General features: G+C 41.2%; 1 protein-coding gene across 2 annotated transcripts in view; it reads left to right on the top strand.

Annotated features, from left to right (window-relative positions):
* The first annotated feature begins 514 nt into the window (after positions 1–514).
* triob (trio Rho guanine nucleotide exchange factor b) overlaps positions 515–18467 on the top strand; it is a 123790-nt gene continuing 105837 nt past the window's right edge. The window contains exons 1-2 of one of the 2 annotated variants that reach the window (XR_013492222.1): positions 515–715; positions 13993–14046. Coding sequence is in view for 1 of the 2 variants with exons in the window: in XM_033641515.2 (XP_033497406.2) it covers positions 646–715; positions 13993–14046 (124 nt within the window). In the remaining variant the exon portion in view is untranslated. The remainder of the gene's footprint in view (positions 716–13992; positions 14047–18467) is intronic. The other variant, XM_033641515.2, reaches the window with a different exon arrangement.

Below are 18467 nucleotides of genomic sequence, written 5' to 3' on the forward strand. Positions count from 1 at the left end.
TGGGAATATTAAACTCATGTTTCTGCAAGAATTCAGCCATAAGGGCCTGTATAATGAGGCTCAATGTGAGAACTACTACTCTACAACTACTGCACGTTTACTAAATAAGCATGATGTTTGTCGATGTGACATCCCGTCATAACATCTGGGCTTAAGCTATAACGGAATAAAATCCTGAAGAATGACTCCCACGCAAACCGCATCAGCACCGCAGTGAGTGACGCTTGGGGCTGCTGATGTGCTGTGGCGCACACACTAAATTTGGGTGGCGCACAATGCACCAAAACCCCCCGAAACGGAATCCCAGGATATCCCACCCCCACCCACCACTCGAAACGGAATAGCCCTCCTCCCTCAGTCCTCCTCCCCTCCTCTTTTTTACCTCCGCCTTCTCTCACTATCACCCCCATTCCTCCGCCTCCCCTCCCTCAAGTCCCAACTCGGGAGCGCCGCCGATCGGTTGCCAGGATTTTCCCTTCTCGGCCAAAATGGAGGAGGAGGTCTCTCGCTTAATGAAGGCAGCACAGATTGTATGACCGGATCCGCTTCAATGAAAGGCGTCCGCTTTTGCTGATAAATAATTATTGCAACCATAAAACCCGTTTGAGGATAGCTATCGCTATTTCCGCACAAGCGACCACAGCCATGAGCGCAGGAGAGGGACTAGATGAGGCTGCGAAGGACGCGGCAGACATAGCGGCGTTTTTCAAATCCGGTAAGTCGGGAAGGGGCGAGTCTGGCTCTGGGTGAGCTACAGTAGAGCTGTCGGTGTGATCACTGGCGGTCTGCCACATTGTTGCCAAAATGACAAAAAGCACTCATGGATTTCATGGGCGAGATGCAGAGGCTTACTGCGTGTCGGATGTGCTGGAGAGATGCGCACAGCTTGTAGTTATTTACCACATTTAAGTCCACTGACTTGTCATCCCGCAGCCTTTGATGACAGCAGCGTGAATAACACCTCCTGAAATATGTGCGTTTGATCATTAGGCAGTGACCCCATTTTGGGTTGGACCAAGTAGGCTAGAAGGTGTGGATGGTTACAGCTCGACCACAGTCTCTTCGGGCTTTACGAGTATCTCGGCGTTACAGGCTGTATCTATCACGAACCCCTTGGATGTGGGTCGAACATTTTGTGATTTCATTTTTATCTTCAGAGGCGTGTAGATTGAACAGGCTTGTGGGGCCATGCATCACTCCAGTCTGAAACCAGATCTCTCACATCTGATGCACGGATAGAGGCTAGGCCATGGACGCACGTATGGGCAATAGGTTGCATTCAACGCACTGGGCCCGTCTGATATGATGGCATCATGCTAACAAATAAGGATAGGCCTACCTACCTTATCACTCTGCATCCAAGACAGAAACATCTTATTGAGGGGGGCTGCACTGGGACCAGATATCAGCTTAATACAGGGGGGACTATTGTCATGCACTTTGTTGTGATAGTGCTTGTGAGAAACAATGTCTGAGTTGTAGGTGCAAGGTGAGCATTCTTATTGTAATGATAATCTGTTACTGGGTAGAGTTGCAAAGTAACTTGTTATATTATGGTGTATATCCCATTCATGTAGAAATGTGTGTTATCATAAGATGTTCCTGCATCATCTTGTGGCTTATATAGGCCTTGTCAGACCTTAATAACAAGTGTAGAGAGAGAGTGTAGAGTATAAACATGGTGTGGCAAGTTTTAGAGCTGAGGTTTTTCAACATTATGTGATTAGATTAAATATTGTCCTCGTATTCTAGCCAACGCCATCCTGGATATTAACTCACCCTCAAGCCGCCACTTGTTCTATCCCTATAAAATACCTCTTTAATCCAATCTGACACAGGCATTAGGAGGGCAGGGAGTGCAATCTCAGCCTCTGGAAGGTACACCTTAAAGTAAAAGTCAAGTGTTTGGGTATATGTCGCCACCATTAAAGGGGGACCACCTCTGATACACACCAGGAGAAGCAGCTGTCTCTCTGTCTCTCAGCTGTTTCTCTCTGTGACACCTGGTGCCTGGGGGTCTGCTGTTCACCATCTCTACAGATTGCACACATGCAGGAACACACACACAGACAGCATTTGCACATGTCAACCAAAGTGCATATGAATCAATAAATGTAGTTGGCATGCTTGCGTATGCATACACACATATATACATATAGACTTTTTTAACAGTCTTTAAGTAACATACTTTCTGCTAGAAATTGGCTCTGCCAGTTAGACTGTTAGGAATGTTGTCAAAGTGGATTGTATTCAAATGCTGCAGTCTTTCTTACGGTTGGTTGGATGCCTGCCAATGTATTTTCCTATAGCTGTGTTGTATCAGGCTGGAAAGTTGGCTCACAGTGAAGTTGGACTGCATAGATGTTTATATAGCGGCAAACGCAGTTCATACAGTATTCATGATGGAGACAGAAATAGGTTATGGCCTCAGGAAACTTTTATAAGATACTATTATGAAGAGAAAGCATGGAAAACTGTTTCTGGGCTGTTAAAATGGAGAACAGGACTAAATGCTGAGGGAATAATAACAAATAACTGCATGTCTCCAGCTCAGGTTACAGCTGATTGTCTCAGAAGTTGCTAGTTACCTTGTTTGATTAATGTGTAATATTTCATGTCACTCTCGTGGCACACAAAGATGGACATATTGGAAAGATGAGGAAATTACAAGTCAATACATGTCAGAGAATCCATTAATTCACCACACGTCATGTGCTTTCACCAGTTTTAAATGAGCTGTATGCAACATTCAGAGCAATACTATAGCAGCAAACAACTATACGCTAAAGGGTTTTTTTGGGGGGAGTTTTTCCTTATCCGCTGTGAGAGTCCAAAGGACAGAGGGATGTTGTATGCTGTAAAGCCCTGTGAGGCAAATTGTGATTTGTGATATTGGGCTTTATAAATAAAATTGATTGATTGATTGATTGATATGTGAAGATATAGGGGAGTAATGGTGTCCCGAGCAGAAAATGAAGCCACACTCCCTCTTTGTGTGTTATAATCCGAGCTTCTCTGTTGTTTGTTGTGGTAGCTGGTCCGGCTGTTCACTGGTGCACGTGAGTCCCTGTGTGCGTGTGCGTGTGTGTGTGTGTGTGTGTGTGTGTGTCGCTGGCTAGTTTATCACTGCCACTCAGCGTTGTGCTTATATGGCGGTTACCGCTGATAATGCCAACCTGACCCACGGTGGTGGAACAGCATTGTCATCCAGTGGCATAAGGAAGTAACAATGGGCCACAGTGCACACTGTTATGATGGGTCCCAGTGCACGCTATTGTGCATGTATTGTCTTGACACATATAGAGACTTGACATTGGACAACATCAACATACGTATTACCCAGCAATCATTGCATATCTGACAAAATACAATTAAGAAAATTAATCATTGAATTGAATATTTTTTTAATAGTTTATTTATAGATTTTATAGCTTATGTAGAAAAAGCATATGATTTCATGTTTTAGATAGCCACTGACTATTTAAAAAAAAAATTAAAAAGTAAACCATGACATATATGGGTTCATCTTTTTGAGGACATATATACCAAACAACACCATTTTTAAGAAATATTCTTTTTTTAGCATTCCTCTTTGAACACAGGAATATATTCGAGTTGGCAATCTGAATCACTTGCAAAGGCCCACTCTCTCTATGGGCCCTTCCACACCATGGGCCCTAGTGCAACTACTCTGCCTGCACTGTCTATATTTCCGCCCCTGTCATTGTCACTTGTTAGCTGACCATTAGCTGCCCCTTAGCCAGTAGCTGTCAGCTCAGCCACCTCCATGTTAAGAACCATGTGCAGGCAATCCTGCCTCAGACTCTAAATCACAGATATGCTCATTCAGTCTATCTAACATTGAAAACATATTATCCATCATTTTTGTTTACCTTTACCTTTACTTTGTTGAACATGTCAATCTAATATCCACACCTGCAATTGGTCCAAATATTGTATGACATGTCAGTCAGTCATTCATTTGTTCATACATGCATACTCTTTATCCCAATCTTTTGTATAGATTCACTGTGAAGGAGGACTAGTAGTAATGGCCATCTTGCTCCCTGAAGCCTCTCCAGCAGGCTCCCTAATTGCTGCCAGCTTGTTGCATGTTGAAATCTTGGCACACAGCTGCTCATCCTAGTTGATCCCAAGCACTTTATTTCTGGGGCTCTGTGTATGTGTGAGTGTGCTTTGTTTTGCTGGGGCTCTGGATGCACTTTGGTGCCCTAGTTAGTCAGCGAAAGAATATGTCAGATTCTTCTACTGAACAAGACCTAAAGTGACTGACTGGCTGTCTGAGCTGCTTTGATCACTGGCTAAGAGGCTAGTGAGGGACTTACTAACTTACTTACTGACTGGCTGGATAACCGAATGTGAGGTTGTAGCTACAAAGCTGTTGGCCTGTATGGATGATTAAACTGAGATTTCCATCAAAGCACCAAGTGTTTTAAAGTCCTAGTATTTGATCCTGCACTAGTTTTTTTTTTCAGTTTCTTCACCTGAATCAATGATATTCACATCGGCCTTTGAAAATACTTGATGTTCCTCTTTGCTTGATTATTTTCAGTGAGCAGATGGAGCTCCATCTCTGAGTCCCACACTGATGCTGTGGATCACAGCTCAGCTGCTGAGTCACTCTTCCCAGGTTGCTCATGCCGTTACTTAAAGTCCAATTCCAAAATTATTGCCACTGGTCAAAGATGAGAAGTATTCAACTGGTTCCTTGAACATTGTGAAGATAGAAACCAGGCATTTTTTTTAACCTTATCATCCCATCATGCTCATCTATCAAGGCATATATCACTACAGCTTATAAGTGTTTGCAAAAAACCCTTTTTAAAGCATGGAAATACAATAATACTCTTGTAACTGTATTTAGTTCTTTATAAATAACATAATCAGTTGACTGTTAGACAATGATATCCAATGTGCTTTGAGTATGGTTGATGATAGTACCCCTTTGTTTCCTGTTTGGGTTGCGGATTTGGAATTTAATCAAACATTCCCCACAGTGAGGCATCATAGCCCAATAACATAATGCTGATGATTGCTCTGAGCCTACACAAGTTAGCAGCATGTCCCCAACTTGAAACAATGTGTAATTTGTTACCAAGGCAAGTTGCTTGTAACTGGAGGTTTGCCTAGCTGTGGAGCAGTCAAGAATTGTAGGGTGAGTCTGGAAGTGTTTTGTTGTCAGATCTCATCCAGCAGCACAGGCTATGACCATGATCTGAGTAAATTAAAAGAGCTTTCCAGAATACTTGGATGATGGGTTGGTGTTTTATGTCTGAGTATGATTCACTATCTCTCAATATCTTTATTCCTGTCTTCTCAAAAATGAAATGTAGCCTAATTCATTTTGTTTGAGAGTAGATGAGTGATGATAGCACTCTCCTTGTCATTGTAAACATCGGCATTTAAAATAGAAAATATACCGTAAAACCTCAATTAAAGTCCCAATCAAATGCGCAGTCCTTTTTGCTGGCCTGGTGTGGCTACATATTTTGACAACTAAAGGCCTCTCTCAATTAGAGGCCTGGTCTGGTTGCCAAGCAGTTCATTTTTTTTATTGAAGTTGTTTGGATGTATAAAAGCAGGTTGCTGGCTACCTCAAATTATGTGTCAAGTCCTCGCTTACCCTGTAAGTTATTCATATTCCTTTAGTCCACAAGGGTCCTTAGGTCATGACTGATATATCTGAAGCCTTGTTTTTATACAAGTAATATTTGTACTGAGTAGCACGGTGATGCAGTGGTTAGCACTTTCGCCTCACAGCAAGAGAGTTCCTGGTTGGAACCCAGGGTGGGGGAGCTCTTCTGGGCGGAGTTTGCATGTTCTTCCTGTGCCAGTTTGGGTCTTTCTCCAGGTACTCTGGCCTATTCCCACAATCCAAAGATGTGCATGTTAGGTTCATTTGTGACTCTAAATTGGTCATAGGTGTGAATGTGAGTGTGAATGGTTGTCTGTCTCTATGTGTTAGCCCTGCGATAGACTAGCGACCTGTATAGGCTGTATAGGGATAGGCTCCAGCACTCCTGCGACCCCTAACAGGATAAGCGGTTATGGAAAATGAATGAATGCATATTCATATTGGTTTAAATAAACAATTTGTGTGTATTTCCCAATGAGCAACAGATTTGTGTGAAAGGAACTAAAGGCCTGTCCCATATAGACGCCTGTCCGTAATATAGGCCGTTGATTTTTTTGTTATTTTTTTTTTTTTAGAGTATGCATGCATGAAGAACCAAGAAATAGTATGGTATGCTGATCTGTGTCTGTCCCCTGTAGGCTGTCACTAAAAGCTTAAATTTGGTGTTGTCTGTTTAAAATGGCCCATGGCAAAAGACTTACATCACTGGCAGTATAAATTTCTCAGTACATCAAACAGAGCAAAACCTGACTATGGTCTAAACCTGGATTAAATTGGCAGGGCAACCAAAACCAAACTAGCACTCCTTTAACTTTCCCAAGGCCTCTAGTGTAGCCTTTGTCTATAGATTGAAAGGCATGTTTTACAAATGCTGTGCTACTATTCAGTATTTGATGGTTCAGCATATGTTTATGTGCTGTAAACTTTTGCAGTGCAGAGCTTCTGTCCCTTTCTTGTCATATCTTCATGCCAGAGCCATTAGATCCACATTAATAACTACATTGCTGCATCTTAAAATGAACCACTGTCACTTATATTGGACGACTATGAACAGAGCCATCTCGGCAAAACCAAAAATAACATTTGCACGATAGTATACTTTTACAAGGTATTAATTCATATATAGTCTCTTGAGTGATTTGTAATGAAGTTACTGGACTTGTGCAATAGCATTATTGCACAGCACTGCACTGTGAAACTCAATTGACATAAAAGCTGCAGCCAGATGTACTGTATGCTGGAATAAGATTAAATAACTGTCTAAACAACTTGCATAAGAGCTGTATCCCCAGTCATAACTACACTGGTCGTAAGACAGTGGTCATCACTCACAGAAGCTTAGAGTTGTTGCAAAGATCTACTGTTTACTGTGTGAAAATGGCTTCCAGCCTGCTCATTACTAATGCAGACAGGCTTTCAACTATACATGTATGAGTATCTTTGCAGTCTGCAGTGTTAAATAATAGATTTTTTATACCAGGAGAATAATTGATAAGCAGGAGCATAAGTGATTATCTCTGCGTCGTCATTTGTTGTTCTGTTGAGAACAATTATGAAAGACTTGTATCGCACAGACAGGTTGTAAAACAACTGTGATACCAAACTGATGCTAAACAAACAACTAAATAAACATAAGTAATATTTGTTGCACTTCTTTATGCAGGTTTTAGTTAAGAGCTTGTCGTTCAGTGCATCTTGCATTGAGGATAGAAAATAGGCAGCATCAACAATGGCAGTGTCAGTATTGACAATGCAGTGAGGCATTTTTCTGTGCCCAAAGTGAACCCACTGACCCGTGCCAGCGCAGTCTGTAATGAGAGCCAAATCACTGAGCAGTGATTCTTCATTTTCTTTTAGCACAGTCATAGTCGATGAAAGCATAATGACCTAATGTTATCTTGCATACTCAAGCAGAAATCTTATATAATCATGTAGATGAGGAAAAGGCCTTCAGTGGGCCATGCAGTATGCATCTTGGAGCGTATAATTCACGGTAAACCGTACTGAGAGAGTGAGAGGGGCAAATAGGAAGGCAAAGACAAGTGTGTATTAAGAGAGGACACAGGCAGAGTAAAGCCAGAGAAGTAAAGTCAAGACAGTAAATGAAAATTTAGAATAGCGGGAAAGGAAAGTGAGATTCAGAGAGAGAGAGGACATGACATACTTAGAGGGACAAACAAGCCTTCACTCATCAAATTATAGAGCTGAAGCTTGGGTGGAGCACACCCTACAAAATGTAGGCTACTCTGCTCTCCATGAGGCTGAAACCTTTCGGTTGCATCCAGGGGCAGCCTAATTGGCAGTTGGTCAGAGTTAAAGACTATAAGCTTAGATTGGCAGTGCCTGTGCTGCTAAATCGCCTGGGCCTGCATGCACAGTCGGCTATCTTGCATATTCAACTGAAGGAGAATCAGAGAACTAGCTTTAAAGATGTGGAAAAATATATATATAGTCATTTAAGAATAAATGATCGCAGCTTTTATGTTCATGATGTGACAGATACAGTACAAAATAGCTTTGCATTTTTTTGCATGGAAACCCAGTTAAACTGAAAGTGCCATTATATTCAGGCTGGTAAGATGTTTTGGCTTCTTGGCAAGAACCTTTGGATTCTGTTGGTCAGTATTTTATTTCACCAGCAGGACTGTAAGCACATTCTGTTCTGATAGCATGGTAATAGTCCAGTTCTTCTTCAATCTAATACATCAGTATGTCTCAATGTGACACACAGTACCAAACAAAACAGTTGCATAATCTGTTTGTGTGAAAAATTACTCTGAATTGGATGGTTTCCAGATTCTGCAAAGCATCATCATCATCATCATCATCAAAAGTCATCATCATGATAATGTCATGTCATCATGATACTCATTGACCACAACCGCTATGTCTTCAATGTAAGAGTTGCTGCTGCAAAATACACAAGGCTGGGCAATATGTCCTGAAAATTAAATCACAATAGTTTTTTTAGTTATATTTCGATACACAGTATATCTCGATATATTTAAATCTTCTCAAAAGCACTTTATTAATGCTTGGTCTGGGAGACAAAATCCAACATAACAAAACCTTCTCTGATGCAAAAAAAAAAGTTGTAGGGATGACTATTGGGGTTTTTTTGTTTTGCTTTTGTTTGTTTTTTTGTTTTTCAGAAAATGTTAACACAATGAGATTTTTGATCAATAATCATCAATAATGTGGATATAACGACAGTGGGTTAAGGCAAGCATTAAAACAATTGAAAAGTCTGATAAGTCGATAAATTAGCATTATTATACTGTAATGCAGCCTTTAAAAAGAGGGAAAAAACACAATTTTTGCCATATTACAACAACGATATCCAAAATCTGAGACAACATATAGTCTTATATCTCCATAATGACATAATAACATATTGCCCAGCCCTAAAAATACAGGAACACAAAAATGATCAACCTGACCTATGGCACCACATTGTACAATCATTTTCCTTTTTTAAATAATATAAAATGGCTAAATTCAATCTCATGTCAAATACACATAAACCAGTAAGCAATAAAATATTCAATATCTACATTAAAATTAGTTAAATGTGCAAATTTGAAAAAAAAAAAAAAATCCTGATGCTAAAGCAAACATGCTTGAAGTTCTCTCACAAAAGAAACCTATGTTATTATTAAATCATTTCAGTACAAATAGTCATATGGCTAACAAGCATGTAGCAGCATACCAGAAATTAGTGATTCCAGGCGTGTGTACTGTATGTGAGTTAAAAGAGACAGTTTTCTCCTCCTCTCCTGAGTTCATAAAACCCTACTGTATTTTCCCAATAAGGGCCAGATGTTGGGATGCTTGTTCTTGTCCGTTCCTTTCTTTGTGTTTATCAAGGAGTTTTATGGAGAAGAAAATCAAGAAGGTAACACAGCGAGGCAATTACCTATTTTACAGCTAGGCTGTGCTGATCGATCTCATCAGAGACTGTCGACCTTTTCGAGAGAGTTGTAATACATTTTATGGACATGTAGCACCCCTCCATCTCACCAGATTATTGATTGTTGTTAAATGTCATGTACATCCATACCAGGGGTCACTTTGAAGACACATGGACGAGGACCGGAGTTTTCTTTTCTTCTACACAAGGGAAATGTGCAGATCTCTTCCAGTTAGTTTGAACCCTAATGAATCGGGACAGTTTGAACTAAATCTCAAAATCAAGCAAATCAGGAGCGAGAGTGAAATTTCCGTTTTGTAAAGTGATAAACATAAAATTTGGCAGGCCCATTAACTTTATCGATAAAACTAACCAAAGCAGTTAAATGGTCACTACTGATGAAGATATTTTTGTTCCAGCCATCATGGTTGGGTTCAGTTGATAACACATGATATACCTGAAAGATGGCTGGTAGCCTTATGTCGATAATCAGGCCTTCCAATAGGTGTGTAATGTGTTTGTAGGATGGGAATTGTAGCCTGTGGGACAGCCTCATTACCTCTCACACACACACATGACACACACACACACATGCACAGAGGTATAAATCACTACATCCCACCCATGTCGCCCGGGGCTCTGGAAGCAAGGAAGAGGGGGATGGAGGAATAGAGTGAATGAACAAGGGATGGAGGCATAGGAGGATTGCGGGTCATAAAAATAGGCTGTGGGCTGGTCTGTGTGTCTCCTGCAAATCCCCCATCTGATAAGAGAGAAACCTCTTGTCAGTCAGCTGCAGACTCTCTCTCATTCTATCCTTTTTTCATCGCCACCTCCACTCCTCTCCCACACAGCCTTCCATCATTACCTCATACCTTGCCTCTCAGGGTTGTCATATATTCAAATCATGATCTTGTTTTGTAATATCTGGTCTTCTATTTGTGATTCTCACCACAGAGCATGCCTTTCTTTTCTTGAAGATTTAGTAAATGAGATATCCAAACAAAGGTTATCACATTTTTTTAACTACTTAAGAGCTGTGTGTCACATTTAAGAAATAAAAAACAGCATAAGTGTCTTGGCTGTTTGGCTACAACACTTTGGCACAGATCTTTAAAGGAGAGTGCCACCATTATCCCAGAAAAAGCAAAAGCATTTTCACAGTATTATGTCAGCTTTTGGAACCAGAAGAGTTTCAGCATTGCTGGAGACCATTGTATAAACATGTATTAAGTCACAAAATGTTTGCTGGGATTCATCCACATTCCTAATTCTTCATTCCTCTTCTCTCAGTATGCCCTCTCAGCAGATGTTACAAGCCTCCCCATCTTTCACAGTTCCTCCCCTATCTCCTCTCCTCTTCCCTACAGCTTAAACCAAGGAAGCATCTGGATCTAGTATCTGAAGTCACAAGCCTCCCACAATGCTTTGTGCCTCCTTTGAAAAAAGCACTTTGAAAAAGCAGCCACAGTTCACGAGGCCATGCCCCCCTTGAGTTCTGAGACACACAGTTTTTTAAGAACTTCCTCTTAAGAGAGCGGTGCAGTGTCAGTAAGTCAAGTGTCAGGATGTGTGTCATTTTTTCATTCATAAAGTCAGATGGTGAGTGAGCCAGTTTCCCTCTCCGTGTAGAGTGAAAAAATTAATGGGTCTCTGGACTTCATTCTCAGTTGTGCGTTAGATTAATACTCAGTTTTTCTTTAGGTTTAAGGTATTTTGCTATAGATGTTGTATGAGGTTAATGGTATAGCACTGACTTTAAATCACCCTTGCACACTTGCACATGTCCGCCTGCATCCTTGCAACCTCAGATACCAGATCCATGCGCTTCACTGCACTTTTCCACGTGCTTTGCTTTTTTATCAGACAAGCCAAGGTCCTACCTCAGTCAGCGGGGAAAAGAAAAACAAAAAACTAAACCGAATTAAGCACAACATGGACGCAGCTTTGGTAAAATCAAAGCACAGCCTGCAGTGTGTGTTTGTATACATGTGTGAGCTTGTGTGATGCCTTAGACTGCTTGTCTTCTGTCAACAGCTGTGCTCAGTCTGTCCAACAGGAACTGTGTAGTCGCTTTCTCTCACAAACACACACACACACACACTGTAACATTCCCTCTTGCTTTGAAGACAGCAGCAAGCTCTGATCCCTGTCGCGTGAACAGTGCCAGCCCAGTGCTCTTCTGGCTTAGGAAGGCTAAACTGCCGCTTGGCCTCTCTGGCTCGGGATAAAATAGGTTGAGGATCAAACTTAACATCCAATCCTACTGTATTGGCTTGCAGAAGTACCTACTGTTACATCGGTACTGTTTTAGAGAAATACAGCCAAGGTTGTTGTAGCTAGATGTTGTTTATTTTGTTGATGTAGCATTCACACGTAGAGCTCTGGCGAAAACTTGTTGCCAATAAAACACTGAATGTTTGCACATCAAAGAAAATAAAATGGATTTGATATTTCACACTTGACTACTGTAAAATGAACCTGTGAAACAAAGTGCACAATTTCACTTTGCTTTGAAGAAACAGACCTCTTTTTTTTCTCCTAATAAAAACCTACCTCAGGTTTTAACATCCTTTTAAATCATCCTCCCTAAAGGGGCATTCCACTGTTTTCCACCTATCAACATTAGATTGGTCATGGTGACCTTGTGATGAAACTGTAGGAACAAGTGTTGTGTTTTAATCAGCAGCTAATATAAAATAGAAATGTGAGTTTGTTACACTCCCGAGATAGATGGAGTTCAGCTGAGGAGATTTTTGGAGAATGCTTGGTAGTTATTGTCACAGCTTGACTTAGATCACAGCTACAGGTGAAAGCTGAGTCACTTGTCTTTGACCCGGTGGTTTCTTTTGGTCGCTCTGTTTAGTAGAAGATGACCTGTCGGTATGAGCATTTTGCCACCTAATCCTGCCTGGCAGCATATGCTGACCATGATTTCTCCAGACAGTATCTAACACCCAGCACTTTGTAAAAATGGTTTAACCCTGAAATGTTCTGAGTATCTGAACATTCACTATAATAAAATTTTTAATTTCTTTCATACACTTTTTTTTTTAAAGATTTAAACACACCTTGAAAACAAGAAACAGAAGCCAAACACATGTAAAGCCTCACCGGACCCAACACTTTATTCATACCACACTGTGTAAAATGAAACATACCGTGTGTGAACAGGTGCTTACTGTAATCCTTGTTAGGCAGCAGCATATGCCAGGCTGTCCTTTTCAGAAAGGCAGCCAGGAGAAGTCAGCGCGAAGAAGAGCTTAGCTGCCCCTGCTCCTCATTCCCCGCCTCTCCTCTCTGTTATCTCGTGCCACTATAGTGTCCCACTGATGAATGACCCAGAAAGAAAGTTTGTCAGTCTGCCGCCAGAAACAAGATGCATGTCACTTTAAATTTGGAAATCAGTGCGTCCTTTGAGTGGGGATAGAATTACTATTTATTTTCAGGGTGGATGTCATCGGCATGAATTACTTCTCATATCAGTTCTCTGTTTCAAAATAAAAAAGATTTAAAAAAAAAAAGATTTAGGTGTGCGGTTTAGCAGAATATCAACAATAGGCTGAATTGAAGGTGCTGCTGAAACTGGTTACTGTCACTGATTCCATTAAAACACCAAGCCTCAGACACCCTGCTCTTCTTTCGTAGTGCTGGTTGAATATTCTTTGACTCTGCCCTCTTTTCTTATTCTCTTTCTTTTGTATTGTTCGAGACGTTCAGGGCACAGCGTGCAGGTGAGGTCCAGACTTTACTAAAATGTACCGACTAGGTGCCAGACTGTAAGCAGCACGCATCCAAGAGAAAGCTACGAAAATGGTGGGCACAGCACAGAAAAAACGCAAATATAGGCTTTCACTTTTGCTGGCGATATCGTTTACTAACAGAAGCAGATAGTTCCTGCATCATATACTTTTAACATTTCATCTCCCTTAAGATTTTTTCTGCAGGCATTAGAGATACAGATATCTACTGTACTTTGTATCTTTAAATGATTAATTTACTGATCAGCTGATGTGCTGAGAGTCACGCATAAGACTGAATGTGTGTGTGTCTGATGGTGTGTGTTTGTGACAGTATGAGAGCATAAGGTAAAGAAAAAAGATAAAGAGCACAAGGATCTGTATTCTCAATCTAGATGGTCACCAGTTCATGCACTTTTGCAGTACATGTGTGTGCACATGCATCTGTGTGCAGCATTTCTAATGGCTTTTTATCTCAGTGAGGGACTATCCAGATTCTCAGATCAAAGAGCTGCTCCACAATTGCTCACTCTCTCATTTGTACTCCGTAATCACAAAGCTCTAAGTTCTGACACTGAAACATGGTAAAGGTTGTGGTATTGCTCCAGGGGATCACAGGGCAGTGCTTTCACTCTTTATTTCCTTTATTAAATTTCTAATGTTTTCATCTTTCTGTCTCTTTTTAGATGGCTCTCTCCCAAAATGTGAATCCAAACTGGATGGCCCAGGTCAAACCTCAGGTAGGTCTGATTGTCACACAGCCACTGGGACCAATCAGGTCTCTCTTTCAAGAGCATTACATATGCAAATGATCTGTTTATTGCCCATGCTAAACTTCCCTATCTATGTGTCTTGCCAGTCAGTGATTAGGAAAAGGGTTTTATTTAATCTTATTTGTCCAATAGAAAGACAGAATCCCAGTTGGAAGTGCAAACTGAGGAATTTCATGTTTAGGTAAGCTTCAGAGCTCCGTGAACTGTGTTTCTATGTTTCGCAAGAGAAGAACCGCTGTGGCAGAAAAAGCAGCAAGGCTGATGTTCAAAATGCTTTCCAGTTCACAATGGATGAGACAGTGTCGCTTATACATTCTGTGTATTTATGTGACTAAGAGTGAGACAGAGCTGAAACGTCAAGAACACCATGTACCATGCCCACTTAAAGTGATGTGGTGTGCTCCATCAAAGCTCCACTGCGTCGAATCCCATTAGACTCAAGCTCCTCTGTGGCATCAGCTAGCAACCATGACCTTGTTGGTTCATATCCCTAATACCCCCAGGACCTACATACTAAAAATATACCAAGTCACTCTCTCCAGGGTGAGGTGTTTTTGGGCATAAACAGCGCAGTTAAATGGCCCTTATTAGGGTATGCACATGGATTATTCCAAATAAATGTGGGCCTGATTCCCTGGCCATAGATTATTCAGTTTAATCTCTCTTGGACTGAAATGCATTGTAAGTCTTGGACCTTTTCCATAGAAAGTCTAATTTAAATTGAAAAGCTTGGTGTAATCTGTGGCAGGAAAGCCGGCATACACTAGCAGAAAGTATTTTTGAGTTAGACTGAGGCAAGAGGAGAGAGTCAGTAAAGGATGGGTCATATACATCAATTGTTCTGATTCTGATTGTGTTCTCTTTAGCTCTGTGAGCCTTGGTGTTTGACACAGTTTTGACCTGACATTTTCCAATTGGGTCGCTCCGGGATGAATATTTTACAAGTTTTCAATTGACAGCTTGACCTATTATTCCAACTCACCAGAATTTGAATGGGTGTTAATGGGAAATGATTGGGACATGCCAGCCGAATCCTGCGCACAGGCCTTTTGCCCAAAAACCCTTGAAGTTCATCCCTGAGGCTGACTCACGAAAATTAAAGCTGCAGTGTGGTGTCTTTGTACATTTTGGTTGGAATTGGGCAGAAATTCATGAGCTGCTCACAGTGAATCAGAGTAATCAGGTTGTACTGGCTATTTATGGCTGATTTCCGACCCACTCTTTTCCTGTTCATTTTCAATTACTCTACAAAATTAACTTGCTGTTGAATTAAGTGTCGATTTAGCAAATTGCCTGAAGCGTTCTGTTGCACTGTAACGTGAAATTGCAGGTGTGCAAAGTCCTCTCTGAAAAACTGACGACTAATACATCTTTCACTTACTTATTAGCTGATCTGGCACATTGGGAACATGAAGTGTGCTGTAGGCCACAACAGAACATTTATAATATGTCATGGTGTGTGTGGACATGTGTGGTTTGTCTGAGTGTGTGTATCTGTGTTAGTGGATGAGTGTACCCTTTCAGCAAGGCTGACTAAACATTCAAATACACACACAGATTTTCTGGCTGTTTCAATCCCTAAGTGGGAAAGTATTTATTATGTTTGTTCGCCTCCTCCCAACCATCATGTACTGTGTGCCTTTTCGGAGTTTTCTCTGCCTTTTTGTGCAGTAGCTACATGTGCTCATCCATATTGTTGTGAATTCTGGTTCTGCCTCCGTGAGATGTGCTGGTTTTAGATTCGCTGTTGCTTCCTTTCAAAGGATTTGACATAACCTCAACTGGGTATTTCCTGTTTTTTTATTCTAAACTTGGTTTGTTTGGCCAACGTGTTTTGAGAAACATCGGTCTTTCCAGGGCTTAGACTTGTTTTGTTCATAACTCTGTGCACTGGTGGGAACTCAAAGCTATATATAGAGAAAAACCGCCTTGTCTATGTGGGTTGATGAGTTGGCAATAATCTATGACAAGCAAGGTATCCCAATATAGAAAATAATGCCTGAAGAACACCAGAGAGTTGGCAGAGTGGCATTACCTAACCAAGTCGACACCTCAGAGCTGTTGGTTTCACCATTAACATAGCATAAATCCTCACTATTGTTTCTATGGTTACTTGTTGCCTAATATAGGCTGACCAATGATGTAGACCAGCGATTACACTGTTGAAATCAAATCTTTGGCCAAATCAGAGCTACAGTAGGCAGTACTGGTTAACTTGCCCAGAATTAAGACAATACATAGTCATTTCTGATATAACAGCAGCAAATCTTGATGTGCAGCCTTTTTTCATTCACTGGAATCATTATTACAATCAGTGGTCCAAAATTAATGATGTAGGCTTGTGATGTTCGAAAAGAATTCATGCACAGAACTGGTAGCATGTAGGCCTTACTGTAGTGCTGAGTGATGTCTCTGCATCTCCAGACTCAACCCCTCTTCAACTTTGCTACCAACATCAACCTGCCTCTCTTACTGTCAGCGCTCATCTTTTCTGCTCATGTCGCATAGTGCCACACAGGGGCCTAGACAGACCCCGCATCTATACACAGGCGCTTTCATTTTACATACATACACACTCCACAGAAGCCATAACTAAAACTAGATTAGCTATGGGCATGCAATCAGACGAGCTCACACACACTTTATGGGAGCACATGTTTGATAGAGGGGGAAACAGAAAAAAAGCCTATAATCTGGATGGGTTTTTGTAGAAGACACTTATCCACCAAAATCACAAGTGTCCCAAAAACAGTGTTGGCCTGCATATGGATTTACAGACTAAGCGTGCTTAGAGTAAATAGTTGGACTGTTCCCCAGATATGCTCTCATAGCTCTCAGTCCAAGATAATCTGCGACAGTAGCCAACTGCCTGCTCAAGTCAGGATGATTGTGATCTCTTGCTGCACTGATAATGTTTATCATGCATAGTATGGTGAATTAGATGAGACTGATTTGCAGTCCTTGGAAGTCCCGAAAATAGATGAATATTTGAACATGGACAGAGATACAGAGATGGGGAGCTCTCCTCTCCTCTCCTCTCGTCTCCTCTCCTTTCCTCTGCTCTGCTCTCCACCATATGTTTCTGTTCAGCTTAATTCAGCTGTGAACTCAATCTCTCATCTCTCCCCATACTGAGCTCACTGTGTGGTTCCTATTGAATTGGGCTTTGAATGCTAACCATGTGCACTGCGGGTAGACAAGCAGGCAGGCATGCTCACTCAGTCATACTCACACACATACACACACACGCACACACACTTCTAAGCAGTGCAGGAAGTGGTTTTGTTTTGTTTTTTAATTCTCCCCTGCAGAGGCCAGGGTGGGGAAGACTAAACTCTATATGGTGTGTTTGTGGATGTGGTCATGTGTGTGTGTTTGAGTGAATTTTGTTTACTCACTCTCTCTCTTCCCCTCGTTTCTCTCGTGTTCCATAACTTTTTTTCTCCCTCATTTGTTTCCTCTCTTTCTTTTTCTTGTCATATCTTTCAAAGGATCGTGTACAATTATACTTTTTTTTTTTTACTATTGATCATTTGAGATTAACCCATATGCACAAAAGTATGCACAGAAATAGAAAAGGAGCCAAATGGGTGCAACAATAGCAGAAACAGGCAAAATATGGAAAAAAAAGAAGTAACTTGAACCATATACACTATGAGGCTATAATATGGGCTGCAGTTCCATATACTTTTCTCCACAGCTCATGACGTGTGTTCAATATCACAGCTTAACCAAGTAGTTGGCTGAACTTCATTTGAACTTGGCTTGCACAAAGGCACACAGTCTGACAAGGTGCTGTCACCTAATTTGCTTGCATTGCACGTGAAGCACCGACCATAATTTGCATGGGGGCATGTATTATGTACAAGGTCTGACCGTCCACCTTGTGTCTACAGAAAAGTGTGTGATCACAGTTAACAACTGATAGCTCTCAGTGAAGCTTGTACTATGGCACTGTGGGAAAAAGGAGTGTTTGCATACTAGTCTGAGTTCGGCATGGTCGAGATTTCGCATGGCAGGTAAACCTTAAAACTTTATTTTGTGTTTACTACTATGGAAAGGGATGATTACATGACTGCCTCTCAATGTTGTCTTGTTTGGTGTGATTTTTCTTTCCTTTACAATTGGATTGCAACATTTCAGATCAGTCTGGAAAGTCACTTGTGTGTTTAAAAGACAAAATTCTTTATGACAGCTGCAACTTTGGAAATCTCTTACTCACTCACACACATATACACAAAGGAGATAGGATGAAAGAGAGGAAAGCCAGTTAGACATCCTGTGGTGTCTTACACGGAGACAGCTGGACTCTGCACCGAGTGTGTTTGTATCATGTTTGTGTGTGCGCATCCTGACCTCTCCGTGTGCCTATTGCCAACTCGGTGTAT

This window comes from Epinephelus lanceolatus, chromosome 10 (genome assembly GCF_041903045.1).
Source record: "Epinephelus lanceolatus isolate andai-2023 chromosome 10, ASM4190304v1, whole genome shotgun sequence".
NCBI classification, from domain to species: domain Eukaryota; kingdom Metazoa; phylum Chordata; class Actinopteri; order Perciformes; family Serranidae; genus Epinephelus; species Epinephelus lanceolatus.